A 14,428-nucleotide genomic window follows, 5' to 3' on the forward strand; every position below is an offset into this window, starting at 1 on the left:
GCTGATGGACTAGGAGTTTTTTCTAGCTCGATCTAGCAGCGTGATACCTACTCTGCAACCGGCTCCAAAAATGTAAATCCCAACTCCTCTCCCTTGCGACCCGACAAACACTGGTCTATTCGCTGATTCAAAATGCTCCCTAATCATATTACAACTTCTACCTCTATTCCACTCTCTAGTTTTTCATAGGCATTGACAAAATGACCCAATGAAATGGGAAACAATATGAACCTTGGATGGGTATGCACCTTAAACCCATAATATGGATGCAGTAACCATTTCAAGGTTAGCTCCTGTTACAACCTCTTCCTGAACCCAGGCCAATCGTTGGACAAGTTGTTTTCAAGCTAACTTTTTTGTCTTTTTAGGGGGAAATCAACAAATAAGACATTTGGAGGGCCTCTGATGTATTTACTTTAAATCTTCTTGTATTTTCTGAACCATCTCATATATTTACTTTAAATCTTCTTGTATTTTCTGAACCATCTCATATGCTTTCACTCTCTTTATTTAGTTTTAATAAAATTACTCTCCAGATTAGTTCAAGGAGAGAGAGAAGGATAGTCAATGTTGAACATGAGGTTATTTACTTTTTTCTCATAAGCCATTGCAGTACCTCATAAGTTTGGAGGATCTCTTTTACATTCCTCTGGTTTAAGATGTCATCAAAGAATTCTAAACTTTCTCAATAATGACCAAAGTACCTCATTTATATAATTGATTGAAATGTAGTTGAGACATCACTCATCCTAAAAGACCAGCTAAGTTCAACATGAAAAATACAAACCCCAATCATTAAATTTCAAAATCAAATGCATAAGCACTTAGCTTCTTTGGAAACTCTCTTTATTTGGCTCTTGAAATTGGAAATTAGACGTTGGTTTGAAGTCTTGGGAGAGATTGAATTCGTTTGGTTCATTGAAGCAAAGCTAGCCCTTCTTAGAACTTTTTTATCTCCCATATCATTGGAAATATCAACAATTACATGGGAGAATCCGTTATATTTACCAGAGTACAACATGTTAGAGAGACAACACAATTACTTGGGAATATTTGGATACGTTTGAGAGCCACACAGTGGGACGCTTGGGTATGGAGCAGACTTTGAATGGACTTGGCCATAATTTTACAAGTAGGATTTGTTACACAATTGAATGCATACTCTACAATTACAGACAACAAAGGTGAGGAGCCACGCATAGGAAGATATCAAAGCAGCTCTCTAGCAAGCATAATTGGCTTTTCTCTCAGAAATGCCACATCATTTGGTGTTGTAAGAAGGTGATGATCAAAATCGTCCTCATCACTCTCTGCCACAGCCGATGAAACATTGGACTCTGATCCGTCGGAATCTGATGGTGTTCATTGATCCACCAAGTAGAGTAGCATAAGTGATTACATATATTGCATTTAAGTTGGTGGACAAACCTAGTAACCTTTGTGGACTATCTGAACCATGGGCATCGCCTTTTGATCCATGGCGTGGTCTAATCAATAGTCAACACACTGGATCAAATGGCTTGCTGTATCCAACACAATTGATCTTTCAACAAATTGCAGAATGCATAAATGCAGAAACTCTCTTTCACAGGTAGATATAAAGTCCAGTACTAATATGACATGCATGAACCGGGGTCTCCTAGCTGCTAAAAGGGATGTCATTGTGAAATCGCTTGACTTCCCCTTTAGAAAAAGCATAAAGCTAGTACTTGGAAAAATCTTTAGTGTTTAGCTGGTTCAAAACTCACCAGAAAAAACTGGATGATCAGGTATATGCCTAATTGCAGTAGGTTGAATATTTTCAGGCAGTAGGCAGTTACAGAACGAACCTGAAACTTCCAACATCCACACAAATTATAAGATAAGGGTATGAAAACAGGATGGCTCATAAATATAATATAGACATCGTCTTACCTAATTTGGCAAGACGATTAACCCATCCAGGAATAGAGTTCCCCGTAAGATGCATGCAAACATCATCAGTAAAGTGGTTGCAGTTTTTGGCAATCAAGTGATATGTATCTCCATGGTACTTTCCAGAAATGTGTTCCATGAATGATCGGAATTCCGACCTCGACATGTTAACACTGCCAATCCAAACTGAACGTCTGAACGCAAAACCCGGACAGCTTTTGGGCTCCACCTCAAAAACTCCACTTGATGAGTATTCATGTGCCCCAAAGCCATACTCCATGCCATGTGCTGTTTATTGATCATTTATAATATAATTATTCATTAAAACATGGTTCGACTACTGATAAACACAAGGAAAGATGAATACTTTTAAGCAGAATAAGATAGTGGATGTTTGAACTAGTTTCTAAATTAATAAGAACAAGAAATAAATAAAGTTCCATTTCTGACATGCAAAGCACCAAGAAAGCACATAAAAATCAAAGTCAATCTGGTTGAAAATAAATTTGCTCTGCAATTCCTTGATCAACCTAGAAATGGAACCTGACAAGTAATACCAAACTTACTGTAGAAACCAAGGAGAAAAAAGTGTTCCTCTAACAACCAGTACATTAATCTGCCAAATATGGTATAAGTAAAAAATCAAATAAGCAAATTCAGCAAGGATCTGGGTTGCCTCAAGTACATCTTGGTACCATGTTGGCAGGTAGTCACTGTATTTTTCACAATATTTTTTAAATGCATATATTTTGCAATATGACTTCTCTAAAATTTTTTGTCTTCAGATACCCCATTTCCTTTCTTCTTCTTCTTTCTTTTTTTTTTTTTTTCAACTTGTGATGTTTTATTAAAAGAAAAACAACAATAAGATACAAAAGAGAGCAGGAAGATGAGCTCCCAAGGGGAAGCATTTCCCCTACTAAAAGATTCGGATTGGAAACCCTTTGCTATGCTAATTTATCTGCAGTGTTATTGGCAGAACAATGTGAGGCCAATTTCCGTAGGGCGAGCAGTTCCTTTCTTTTTATAACACCCATTTCCATTGAATTAAGAAACATATGTATTAAAAGAAGTCCACATATAGGTAAATGAAAAAAAAGGAGGATCAACAGGTCAAACACCAAAACCAACAAAAAGGGACTCAGAAGAATTTTATCCTTGACAACTATTGCAATTGATTCTATAGCAAGTGTACCCTCAAGAGATATCAAAAGATCAGCAGAGCCTTTTAAATTTCATGATAGTTCAAAAGTCAAGCTAGAATGCTCCATGTGTGCATATGGTGGTGATCACCTTTCTCAGAGCAGCTCTCCAAGAAGTAATAGATCTTTTGGGACGAAGAGACTTACATCTTTTCCCTCTATATACTATTACATACCACCAATAGGTGGATGTCCAGTGTTTTCGCGGTTAAATACGCCTCTAATAATTTATAGTGTATTTGTTCTTAAAATGTACAGCCAGCATTTTGAAACAGTTTCTTGGCAAGTTTCTCAATAGAACAAGATCATAATTAATATCAAGATTATATTACAGAATACCAGCCAGAAAAGACATTTCAAAATTGGAAAAAGAAAGGAAATTAAAATATTAAAGAACATATTTAAACACCAAAACTGTTCTGACATTGGAAATGTAGAGGGAGCCTTTTAATGGGTTTCTAGGTATTGGGTTCAAATCTCACCCGGTTGTAGCGTGTGTATTTGTTGTAATTGACATTCAAAAAACAAAAAAACATTGCAAATGTAGACACTTAATTCCACAACAAAGTGTACTATTACCAAAGGAACTAGGCAAAACTTCCCTTACCTTCTACTCCAGAGTGGAAAACTCCAAATCCAAACCAATACAAATAGTTGTTTATAGGAGTCAGATCATAAACGTTCAGATATAGCTGAGCACGATTGGCGCCATCATCATTCTGCTCCTTGGCCCCCACTGAGCACGACAAAATCGATCGCATGGTATTCAACCCCCTTAATTATTCCACTAACTCTCCCTCCTACCCCAGTATTTCCTGATGACAACACCAAATCCTAAAGCATTACAATTCAGGAACCAAAACAGTTTTTGCTGTCCTCTCCCAAGAAAAGCAGATAGAAAAAAATATACCTGCAGCAAACAACCCTAGAACCTGAAACCCGACATCCCAAGCCACAAAAATGAAACACGAAGCAAGATCAATAACAAATATAGCGAGCATTTTACGACCACGGACCAAAAAAGGAGCCAACATCTAATGATGTCAGAAAAGAAACCACATTAAATGCGGAAAGAAACGACATCTAAGCAGTAACCTTTTTTCTTTTTCTTTTTTCTCCTGAGAGGCTGACCAAGGATTCGGACAACTGTGGGAACAGGGAGAAGCCTTACGACGGACTCAAATTCGGATTCGCTCTATATCCGTGATTTCAATTTTTAATCCCTCTTGTTTTGGAGCGAAGAAGCTGTCACCTTCAGATCGGAGAAAAAGAACAAATTCGGAAGACGACGTTCCAATTGGATAAACGACGGTTAATTATATACTGGTTTGAGATCAGGATGAAGTTAATCCGGCAACGACGACCTGTCACGACGGTCCCCAGAGACAGCCATGGACCGCCAGGTCTGTGGGCCGGGCTATAGCGACCTGTTATGGCCTCATCTTCAATTGGGCTGGCGAGCCAACTCAACTCGATTTCGAGTCACCACAGCCACGTCCGTGGGCCGCCTATGCAGTTTTCTGGCTCCGGTGATCTACGACGGCCTCTACTGCAATTAGACTGGCTGTCGGGCTGAGTCAACTCAGTTTCGACTCAGCTAGAGATTCAACAGTTACATAGAATGGGTTTATTTATTTCAAGGTTTTAGCTTTGTTCTTAGTCCCTAACCTAACTTTTTGATGTCCATAGAAATTATCCTAATAAGTCATAGATACAATCAATACAAATAATTCATGAAGGTATAACATATAATGAGGAACCTAACATAATGAGAAAGACAAAGACCAGCCTACAACTATCTTTTGATCTAGTTCCTCCTAACTTCTCTTGCTCCTCCTAATTGGTGTAGCTTCTTCTTCCTCTGTTGTGTTAAACACCTAATTAATATTATCCAAAAGACCGACCTGGTTGGTAGCAGAAAGTCAAATACTTAAACCCAGGACCATAACATTACATCCCACCTTCACGAGCCGATGACCACGATAGCCAACTCTAGCGACACCGCTAGGTCGCCCCCTCCGAGATTCGAACTCACGACGTGGGCACCCATTTTGATATCAAATGTTAGGTCTCAATCGAAGTTCAGGGATAGTTACTCTCTTCGGGTGAGAGAATACCACAATTTAGACAACAATAATTTTCTTATTCTCATTGATAATGTCTCTCTACTTAAACAAGCAAAGCTACGTATAGAAATAAAACAGAGCAAAAAATAAAAATGACGGTAAACTCATAACTAGACGACGGTAAACTCGGTAAACTCATAACCCCCCTGAAGATTCGTTCTTCGACTGCCACAACCCATTGAGTGGCTTATGGCCTCTCTTCGAATGATGTCATGACCTAACAATTGGTGCTAGAAGGAGGGCCGTCGGAGGGCCGTCGCTGGAGTGGGCCACCGTGGTCATCGGCTTGTGAAGATGTAATGTAATGTTAGTACTTGATTTTCCGTTAACTATTAACCGGTTTTTTGGGTAATATTGGTTATATGGTATCAGGACTCTGACCGTTATTTATTTTTATTTTTTTCTCCGGCGAGAAACTGCATCTCTCTGCGTTGGGCTATCTTCGGCGACTGCCCAGCATCCAGCACCTCAGCGCTGGCTCTCCAGTTGACGCTCCGTCCAGGCGAAACCGGCCTCCTGTTCCGTCACCGGACACTCGCCGCTCCTCCAGCCTAACACTGTCGACCACGAAAAAAAAAAAAAGCGGAAGAACTCCGTCTCAGTTCGTCTTTGTCGCAACGTTCGCTGTCGGTAACGGGAGCGACGACCCTCATAACCTGCATCCCGGCACCACCAACGCTGTCGCCCAAGGAAAACGACCCTCTACTCTGCATCCGTCGGTAACGAGCGAGACGAACTGAATCGTCCCGTCTCCGGCGAGAAAAGCGGCGCCGACGAGCCACCGGAAACTCACCGCGCGACAACCTGCTGTCGGTAACGGGAGAGACGACCCCGCAAAAAAGATTTTGTTTTTTGAGGGACCACCGAAATCAGTGGCCCGCAGTGCCGGCGTTTTATATTAGTGAGGAACAACCGAACTCAGTGACCTAAAAAAAAAAATTGCCGATTAACCTTTGCTCTCATGTGTCCAACAAAGAGCCTATTGAGCTGTTGGAGGGTGGGTTTGGTGAAGTGCAAGATGGGTTACACAAGTTGGAACTCAGCATGGCCGAAAGGCTTCATGTGGAAGAAACTCTCAACCGACTCTCTGACCCCATCCATAGACACCCTCACCGAGAAGGAAACAAGGGGGGACGGTTGGTAGTATCTTCCAAAACAACAAAGCTTGAATTTCTTCAATTTTCAAAAGATGATCTAACAGAGTGATTCAATCGTGTGAACCAATTTTTTAAGTTTCAGAATACTTCTGAAGCCCAAAAAGTTTCTTTGGGCTCATACCATTTGGAAGGAGAGGTCAACCAATGGTGGCAGTGGATCTGCAAGACATTCCAGGAAGAATGACGCATTATCTCGTGGACAAATTTTACAGACAAACTCTGGGCTCTCTTTGGGCCATCAGAGTGTGAAGATTTTGATAAAGCTCTTTCCAGAGTCAGTCAGGTCAGATCCCTTCGTGATTACCAAAAAGAGTTCGAAAAGTTAGGTAATCGAGTCCACGGCTGGCCACAAAAGGCTCACGTTGGCACTTTCAAGGGAGGATTGAAACCCGAGATTGTCGAGGGAATTCGAATATTCAAGGCCAAAACATTGAAAAGAAGCCATTAGTATGGCAAGAATGAAGGATGATCAACTTGCCAGACAGAGGAGGCTGCCACCACCAACGCGATGTCACGGGGTCGCAACTCCTTTGCTTAACCCATGCGGCACTTGTGTGCAAACTCCTTTTGCCGATACACAAGTCAGCCTAACTCTCACTCTTACTTGCAAGGGCTACACTCACTCGCCCGATGAAAGCAATAAGAGAACTGAAAAGGACTTAAGGGACTTGCTCAAGAGAGATTGTATTACACTCCAATGAGTTGTGTACAAATGAGAGGCTCTCCCCTATTTATAGTTTTGAGGGGGAGCAAGGAATGTTCTAGATTATGTACACTTGTCATTGATCCAATGGGTTGGATCCTTCTAGACTATTCCACTACCATCTAACTATAGACCTTTCTAGACTCCTATATACAATACTGGGGTGTATGTCCAAGTACATATACCGATCCAACTTGGTGTATGTGCAGGACCTTCTAGAGAGCTTCTAGAGATCTTTCCTTCTAGAGCATGTGTTGGGTCATCCATAGAGGGCTTGGACTAGAACCTCCTCTATGTATCCTCAAATTGGCCCAATGGGTGGACAGTGGGCCTAGGTCCCGTGACATTCTCCCCCGCCTAATTCACGCAACGTCCTCGTTGCGTTCCTTGTACTTCGTGATCTGGTCCTCGAACTGCCACAGCGCCTCAGCTTCTTCCCATGTAGCCTTACTTTCTGGCAATCCACGCCATTTCACTAGGTACTCAGTCTTAGGCTGGACTCCCCTTCGTCTCTTCACGCGATCGCTAATGCTGTACTCCACCTCCTTGTCAAATGACGAAGTCATCAAGGGTGGTGCACGTTTGCTAACTCCTCGTGAGGGATCCTCCGCATCTGCATGGTAGGGTTTCAATATGCTTGCATGAAAGACCGGATGGATCTTGAGGGATGGTGGGAGTTGGACTTGGTATGAAACCTTTCCTACTCTCTTGATGATGGGGTAGGGTCATTCATATCTCCTTACCAACCCCTTGTGCTTACCGCGCAAAGCCTTGAACTGTTGGGGTGGTAACTTTATCATGACTAGGTCCCCCACCTTGAATTCAAGTGGCCGCCTCTTTCCATCTGCGTGCTTCTTCATCCTCTTAGCCGCCTTGTGTAGGTAAGACTTTGCTATGTCAGCTTGTTCATACCAATTCTTAGCAAACTGGTAGGCTGCAGGGCTCTTGCCTTCATAGCTGGTCCCTACCGTCAATGGTGTGAGCGGTTGTTGGCCGGTGATCAACTCAAAGGTGTTGTGGCCTGTTGACTCGCTCTTTTGCAAGTTGTAGCAAAACTGGGCCACATCCAAAAGCTTCACCCAATCTTTTTGATTTGCACTCACGAAGTGCCTTAGGTATTCCTCCAACAATGCGTTTGCGCGTTCTGTTTGGGGGTGAAAGCTTGTGGAGAAGCAAAGTTCTGTTCCCAAAAGTTTGAACATCTCCGTCCAGAACTTCCCAGTGAACCGAGGGTCTCGGTCACTTATAATCGTCTTAGGGACTCCCCAATACTTCACCACGTTTTTCAAGATCAGTCAGGCTGCTTCATCTGTAGTGTAATTTGTTGGAGCAGCAATGAAGGTAGCATACTTGGAGAATCGATATACCACAACTAAGATAGACCCCATCCCGTCCATCTTAGGTAACGCTGATATGAAATCCATGGAGATGCTCTCCCACGGTCGTTTCGGCATAGGCAATGGCTCCAGCAACCCTCCCGGCTTTCTATGTTCAACCTTGTCTTGTTGGCAGACTAGGCAGGTTTTCACGTACTTGTCTATATCGTCCGCTATCCGGGGCCAATAGTACCTGGTCTCCAACAAAGCAAGGGTCCTTCTCTGTCCTGGGTGGCCAGCCCACAGGGTGTCATGGCATTCCTTCATCAATTCTCTTCTGAGGGTGCCCCACTTTGGCACATAGAGGCGGTTCCCCTTGGTGTAGAGAAGCCCATCCTCTTTCCAAAATCTCCTTGTCCTTCCACCCTCGATAGCTTGAATGATGCCTCTAGCCACATCATCCTTGTTAAGCCCTTCCCGTGTACGGTCTGGCAAGATCTCATTAAGTTTACTTACCGTGGCCACATGTTCAAGCTTCATGGCGGCAAGTTAAGCCTTCCGACTCAAGGTGTCCGCAACCTGGTTAATCCGTTCAAGCTTGCATTCCATCACTATATCAAACTCGGCCAAGAAGTCTTACCAACGCGCTTGCTTCGAACTCAACTTCTTTTGGGTCTGAAAATAGCTTGTAGCCACATTGTCCGTCTTAACAATGAAGCGAGAGCCAAGCAAGTAGTGCCTCCATGTTCTTAGGCAATGTACCACGGCCATCATCTCCTTCTCTTGAACAGTATACTTTCGCTCTGTCTCATTCAGCTTCCGACTTTCATATGCAATAGGGTGCCCATCCTGTTCCAAGACCTCTCCAATGGCAAAGTCAGAAGCGTCAGTGTGTACCTCAAAAGTTTTGGAATGGTCCGCCAACTTAAGCACTGGTTCTGCCATTACTGCACCCTTAAGGTCCTCAAACGCCTCCTTGCATTGCTCCGTCCATAGCCATGAGACGTTCTTTTTCAACAAATTTGTGAGTGGAGTAGCACGCTGCGAGTATCCCTCGATGAACCTTCGGTAGTAGTTGACAAGGCCCAAGAAGCTCCGTAGCTTTGTCACCTTCGTGGGTACCTCCCACTTGGCTATAGCATAGACTTTGGCCTTGTCCATCCAGATCTGCCCATCTCCGATCCAATGCCCAAGGAACGAGACTTCCTTCAAGGCAAAAGAGCACTTCTCTCTCTTCACATAGAGAGAGTTTTCCCGTAGTACTTGGAAAATAATTCATAAATGGTCTAAGTGTTCCTTTAACGTTTGGCTGTAGACCACGATATCATCTAAGTAGACCACCACGAATCGATCCAAGTATGAATGAAAGATCTTGTTCATCAAAATGCAAAACGTAGTTGGGGCATTCGTCAAGCCGAAAGGCATTACTAGAAGCTCGTAAGCTCCATACCTGGTAACGCAAGTAGTCTTCGGCTCATCTCCTTCAGCAATCCGCACTTGATAGTACCCCGATCATAAATCAAGTTTGCTAAAGTACCGTGCCTCAGCCAGCCTATCCAACAAATCTGCTATGAGCAGAATCGGATATTTATTCTTGATGGTTACCTTGTTGAGTGCTCGGTAGTCGATGCACATCCTAAGGGTCCCATCGTGCTTCTTCTGGAACAATACCGGGGCTCCATAAGGGGCTTTCGACGGTCGTATAAATCCTGCATCCAGCAACTCTCGTAGTTGCCTCCTTAGTTCCTCCAGCTCAGGTGGCGACATCCAATATGGGGCTAGCGCAGGGGGTCTTGAACCGGCCTCCAACTCGATTTGGTGATCGACCTCCCTCCTTGGTGGTAATCTCTTGGGCAACTCTGGCGGCATGACGTCCTTAAACTAACTAAGGACCTTCTCGACTTCTCGCGGTATGGGCATCCCGTCTTTCTCTTCTGACAAAGTGGCCAAGTAGGTTACCTCACCCTTCTTGAGGCCCTTGACCAACTGCATAGCCGATAACATCTTACCTATCTTCTTGCCATCCTTCAACACCGGGACCATGCAAGGTGCCTTCTCATCCAGAAAGCTTAACAGACCTAAGCATGGCATAGGAATGGCTTTGGCCGAGCTAAGGAACTCCATTCCGAGAATGACCTTAAAGTCATCCATGGGCACTACTGTCAGGTTAATGGTGCCTTGCCATTATCCTGCCTTAAAGGCGATGCTCCTTGCAACTCCAATCAATGGTTTAGCCTCAGAGTTGACCGTCTTCATCCTACTCACATCCTTCTCCAACTTGAGACCCAACCTCTTGGTCTCTTCTCCTGAGATGAAGTTGTGAGTGGCTCCCGTGTCAATCATAGCACGTTTATATACATGAGGTCCTTGACTGAGGTCCTTGACTGAATGGGCAACAGGTTTTTCCACATGTGCCTGCCCCTTCATGGCATTGAGGAGTCTAAGTGCCCCCATCTTAGGCTCTTCCTCATTCTCGCTCTCCTCCTCATGACCTTCCATGTTCACCAACAAGGCATTAAGAGCTTTATTCTTTGGGCACTCAAAAGCTCTATGGTCTCCGTCACAAATGAAACAACCAGAGCGACGAGGGACGAACTTACCTTTGCCCTTTTGATCATAGCTAGTTTTCTTGACTTCTTCCTTCTGGTACTTCGGTTTGTCTCCCCCGCCTTTGCCTTGGTTAGCCTTGCCCTTTTTGTCTTTGTTTGAGCCCTCAACCTTCTTTGTGAATTCGACCAACTTCTTCGCTGTTGAGAGTGCGGTGGCCAAGTCTTGGACTCCCCGCCTTTGCAACTCTTGCTCCGCCCACGATTGCAAACCATCCATGAAGAAGAAGAGCTTGTCTTTCTCAGCCATGCCAGATATATTTAGCAGCAAAGCTGTGAACTGGTTGACATATTCTCGAATAGACCCCGTATGTTTTAGCCACTTTAGATCCTTCCGAGCTAATTACTCCACGTTATCTGGGAAGAATTGAGACTTGATCTCCTTCCTGAAATCTTCCCACGTTGCTATAGTGCAACGGCCTTCGGTCACATCACCGTACCTCCGTCTCCACCATAGCATTGCATCGTCGATGAGATACATAGTGGTTGTATCCACCTTCAAGGCTTCCTCCGAAATCTTGGTGGCTTTGAAGTATTGGTCCATTTGCCAAAGAAAATTCTCCAAGTCCTTGGCATCTCGTTTCCCATTGTAGCTCTTAGGTTCCAGGACTTTGACCTTTGGAGCAAACTCCCTCGGTCCAAGCCCTCCCCCAGAAGCTACCGCCTTCTCCAATAGGGTCAATCGAATTTTAACATCTTCAAGCTTAGCTACTTCTTCGCGGAGGCTAGTCATTTCTCCTTCCATAGTCTCAAGCCTTTCCGACATGCTTTCAACCTTCTCTGTTGTCTTTTCATTCAAGGTTTTAAAAACCTCTACTGCACTTCGCATGTCGGCCTCAAGACTATGCAAGGCATCTACAAAAGCGTTCGATTTGTTCAAACACTCAGAGAGAGTTTGTTCGAACTTACCGGCCCGAGCTTCCAGTATAGACATACGAGCATCCAAAGACGATTCCCGACCTCGGTCCCTTGACCTATCTCATTTCGTCTTTGAAGACTGGCCCTCCACCGGCACGTTGGTCAGTTGCGAATCGCTGGCCATGACGCAACAACAATCCTCAGCAAGTCCCCCTCTCAAACCGAAGCTCTGATACCAACTGTCACGGGGTCGCAACTCCTTTGCTTAACCCGTGCGGCACTTGTGTGCAAACTCCTTTTGCCGATACACAAGTCAGCCTAACTCTCACTCTTACTTGCAAGGGCTACACTCACTCGCCCGATGAAAGCAATAAGAGAACTGAAGAGGACTCAAGGGACTTGCTCAAGAGAGATTGTATTACACTCCAATGAGTTGTGTACAAATGAGAGGCTCTCCCCTATTTATAGTTTTGAGGGGGAGCAAGGAATGTTCTAGATTATGTACACTTGTCATTGATCCAATGGATTGGATCCTTCTAGACTATTCCATTACCATCTAACTATGGACCTTTCTAGACTCCTATATATAATACTAGGGTGTATGCCCAAGTACATATACCGACCCAACTTGGTGTATGTGCGGGACCTTCTAGAGAGCTTCTAGAGATCCTTCCTTCTAGAGCATGTGTTGGGCCATCCATAGAGGGCTTGGACTAGAACCTCCTCTATGTATGCTCAAATTGGCCCAATGGGTGGACAGTGGGCCTAGGTCCCGTGACAGCGAGCTCCCCTAGCTCTTCCCCCTACTAATCGAGCAGGACCACCAATTCTTGTCATTCCTGTTTGGCGACTTACTTGGGAATAAATACAGTGGAAACGAGCCCAAAATTTATGTTTCAATTGTAACGACCATTGGCCTGCAGGACACAAATATCAGGGGCCACAGATACTCATGTTGGAGGGTTACGAGGATAGCGGTGACCTGTTAGGTATCAATGTCACAAAAGAATAACCAACTGAAGAAAATCCAACTGGTTGAAGAGTGTTTAGTGCAATGGAAGCACCTTTTAGACTAGAAGGCAACGTGGGAACCAACAAAGCAGCTATAAGAGATGTTTACGAATTTGGACCTTGAGGACAAGGTTCCACGTGATGGGGGAGGTATTGTTAGGTCACGATGTCGTTCAAAGAGAGGCCATAAAGCCACTCAATGGGTTGTGGCAATCGAGAGTCTTAAGGCAAATAAATAATCTTCAAGGGGGGTTACGAGTTTACAGTCGTCTAGTTACAAGTTTACCGTCATTTTTATTTTTTGCTCTGTTTTGTTTCTGTACGTAGCTTTGCTTATTTAAGCAGAGAGACATTATCAATGAGAATAAGAAAATTATTGTTGTCTAAATTGTGGTATTCTCTCACCAGAAGAGAGTAATTATCCCTGAGTTTGACCGGGACCTATCATATTGCTTGTGTTGAAGGATCGTCTTCTTCTTAGTTGCCTTCTCATTATTTCTAAACTTTTCCTCTCATGAACTCTTTCTTCTTCATCTTCTAAACTCCCTTCATCTTCATTGTTGTTAATTCTAATTTTTCATAACCTCATCTCAAAGCTCCTTCTCCTTCGGCACTTTGTTAGCTCCTACAAGAATAACCCTACAGGTTGAGTTTGGGAAACCCATCCCCTGGTTTTCGGTAGGATCGGGTCGGGTTTGCCCGATGCCCAACCCTAACCAAGGGACGGTCTGCTGGCGGACCAGTTTCTTTTTCGGTTGATCCGGATTACTAGCCCATTGGAAGCTGTCGAAACTTCTCTTTCTACTTCCCTCTCGTACTCTCATGAGAACAAAACTTCCCTCTCATACTTCTTTACTGGAAGCCAGAACGAGAAGCCTGCTTCATCCTTAAAGACCCGGGGAAGGTGAGAAAAGTTTATTAATGGAGGAGGAAGAGATCGAGAAAGCGGTTTTAGCGTATTTGAACAAGAAGGGTTTCAAACAAACAGAACTTGCTCTTCAAGAAGAACAGAGTAAAAGCTCCTCAAATACACAGACTGATCCCGGCGTCGCCAGGCGAATTATATCTTTCTCTGAGTAAGTACTTTTCATCATACGTGGTTGCTGCAACTCGCCATAGCATTTTGCTTTGCCTTGAGCTTGCCCATTTTTTAACAGAAGAGATACTACTTCAGACTTGAATTTCCATGTTAAATCATTTCTTAAAACTTAAAAACCCGCTTGAGGTCGATCACGTGTAATTCGGAAAAAAACTGTCGTATTATGGCATAATGTATTATTGAAAGTCTCATGAGTACATATGTTGCGCTGTTTATTTGTCAGATCAGAGAATATCCCAGCACGATACATGGAAGGTTACAGCAAGCTTAGGTCATGGACATACAATTCATTGGATTTATACAAGGTAAGTCTATAACATCTTTTATAATAGCTTCAACTCAAAACAACTTGCCTGGAACTACTTTAGCTTCCTTTGTTCCCTATCGTGGTTTATCTTGGTTTGTGATATGTGATAAATTTGATATTGACTTGGTA

The 14,428-nt window shown here is 43.6% G+C and overlaps 2 protein-coding genes across 8 annotated transcripts in view; one reads left to right on the plus strand and one right to left on the minus strand.

The window, feature by feature from the left end:
* Nucleotides 1–969: 969 nt before the first annotated feature.
* LOC137947993 (deSI-like protein At4g17486) lies at nt 970–4,384 on the minus strand. Of its 5 annotated transcripts, XM_068793879.1 has the most exons (6): nt 4,212–4,384; nt 4,027–4,048; nt 3,724–3,931; nt 1,915–2,202; nt 1,749–1,835; nt 970–1,352 (listed from the first exon to the last, which is right to left on the minus strand). In XM_068793879.1, exons 3-6 carry the CDS (start codon nt 3,875–3,877, stop codon nt 1,210–1,212), a joined length of 672 nt encoding a protein of 223 aa, XP_068649980.1. In that variant the 5' UTR covers nt 3,878–3,931; nt 4,027–4,048; nt 4,212–4,384; the 3' UTR covers nt 970–1,209. The 5 variants fall into 5 exon arrangements, with proteins under 5 accessions (XP_068649980.1, XP_068649981.1, XP_068649979.1 ...); XM_068793880.1 differs by lacking the exon at nt 4,027–4,048; XM_068793878.1 differs by having other exon boundaries at nt 4,027–4,384.
* Nucleotides 4,385–13,718: 9,334 nt separating this feature from the next.
* Nucleotides 13,719–14,428, plus strand: part of LOC137948198 (transcription initiation factor TFIID subunit 5-like) — a 32,373-nt gene continuing 31,663 nt past the window's right edge. For all 3 annotated transcript variants that reach the window (XM_068794196.1, XM_068794197.1, XM_068794198.1), the window contains exons 1-2: nt 13,719–13,969; nt 14,216–14,297. In XM_068794196.1, the coding sequence (XP_068650297.1) occupies nt 13,815–13,969; nt 14,216–14,297 (237 nt within the window). In that variant the 5' untranslated portion in view covers nt 13,719–13,814. The remainder of the gene's footprint in view (nt 13,970–14,215; nt 14,298–14,428) is intronic.

This window comes from Aristolochia californica, unplaced genomic scaffold (assembly GCF_029961685.1).
Source record: "Aristolochia californica isolate CCGP_79_NKW_82.1479 unplaced genomic scaffold, dmAriCali1.0.hap1 SCAF_13, whole genome shotgun sequence".
Taxonomy (NCBI): Eukaryota; Viridiplantae; Streptophyta; class Magnoliopsida; order Piperales; family Aristolochiaceae; genus Aristolochia; species Aristolochia californica.

Coding starts and splice junctions, on each gene's coding strand:
- LOC137947993 (XM_068793880.1), bottom strand. CDS start 3,877: ATGCGATCGATTTTGTCGTGCTCAGTGGGGGCCAAGGAGCAGAATGAT. Junction 1,836..1,914: donor TAATCGTCTTGCCAAATTAG/GTAAGACGATGT, acceptor GGATGTTGGAAG/TTTCAGGTTCGTTCTGTAAC. Junction 1,353..1,748: donor TGATCATCCAGTTTTTTCTG/GTGAGTTTTGAA, acceptor GAACACCATCAG/ATTCCGACGGATCAGAGTCC.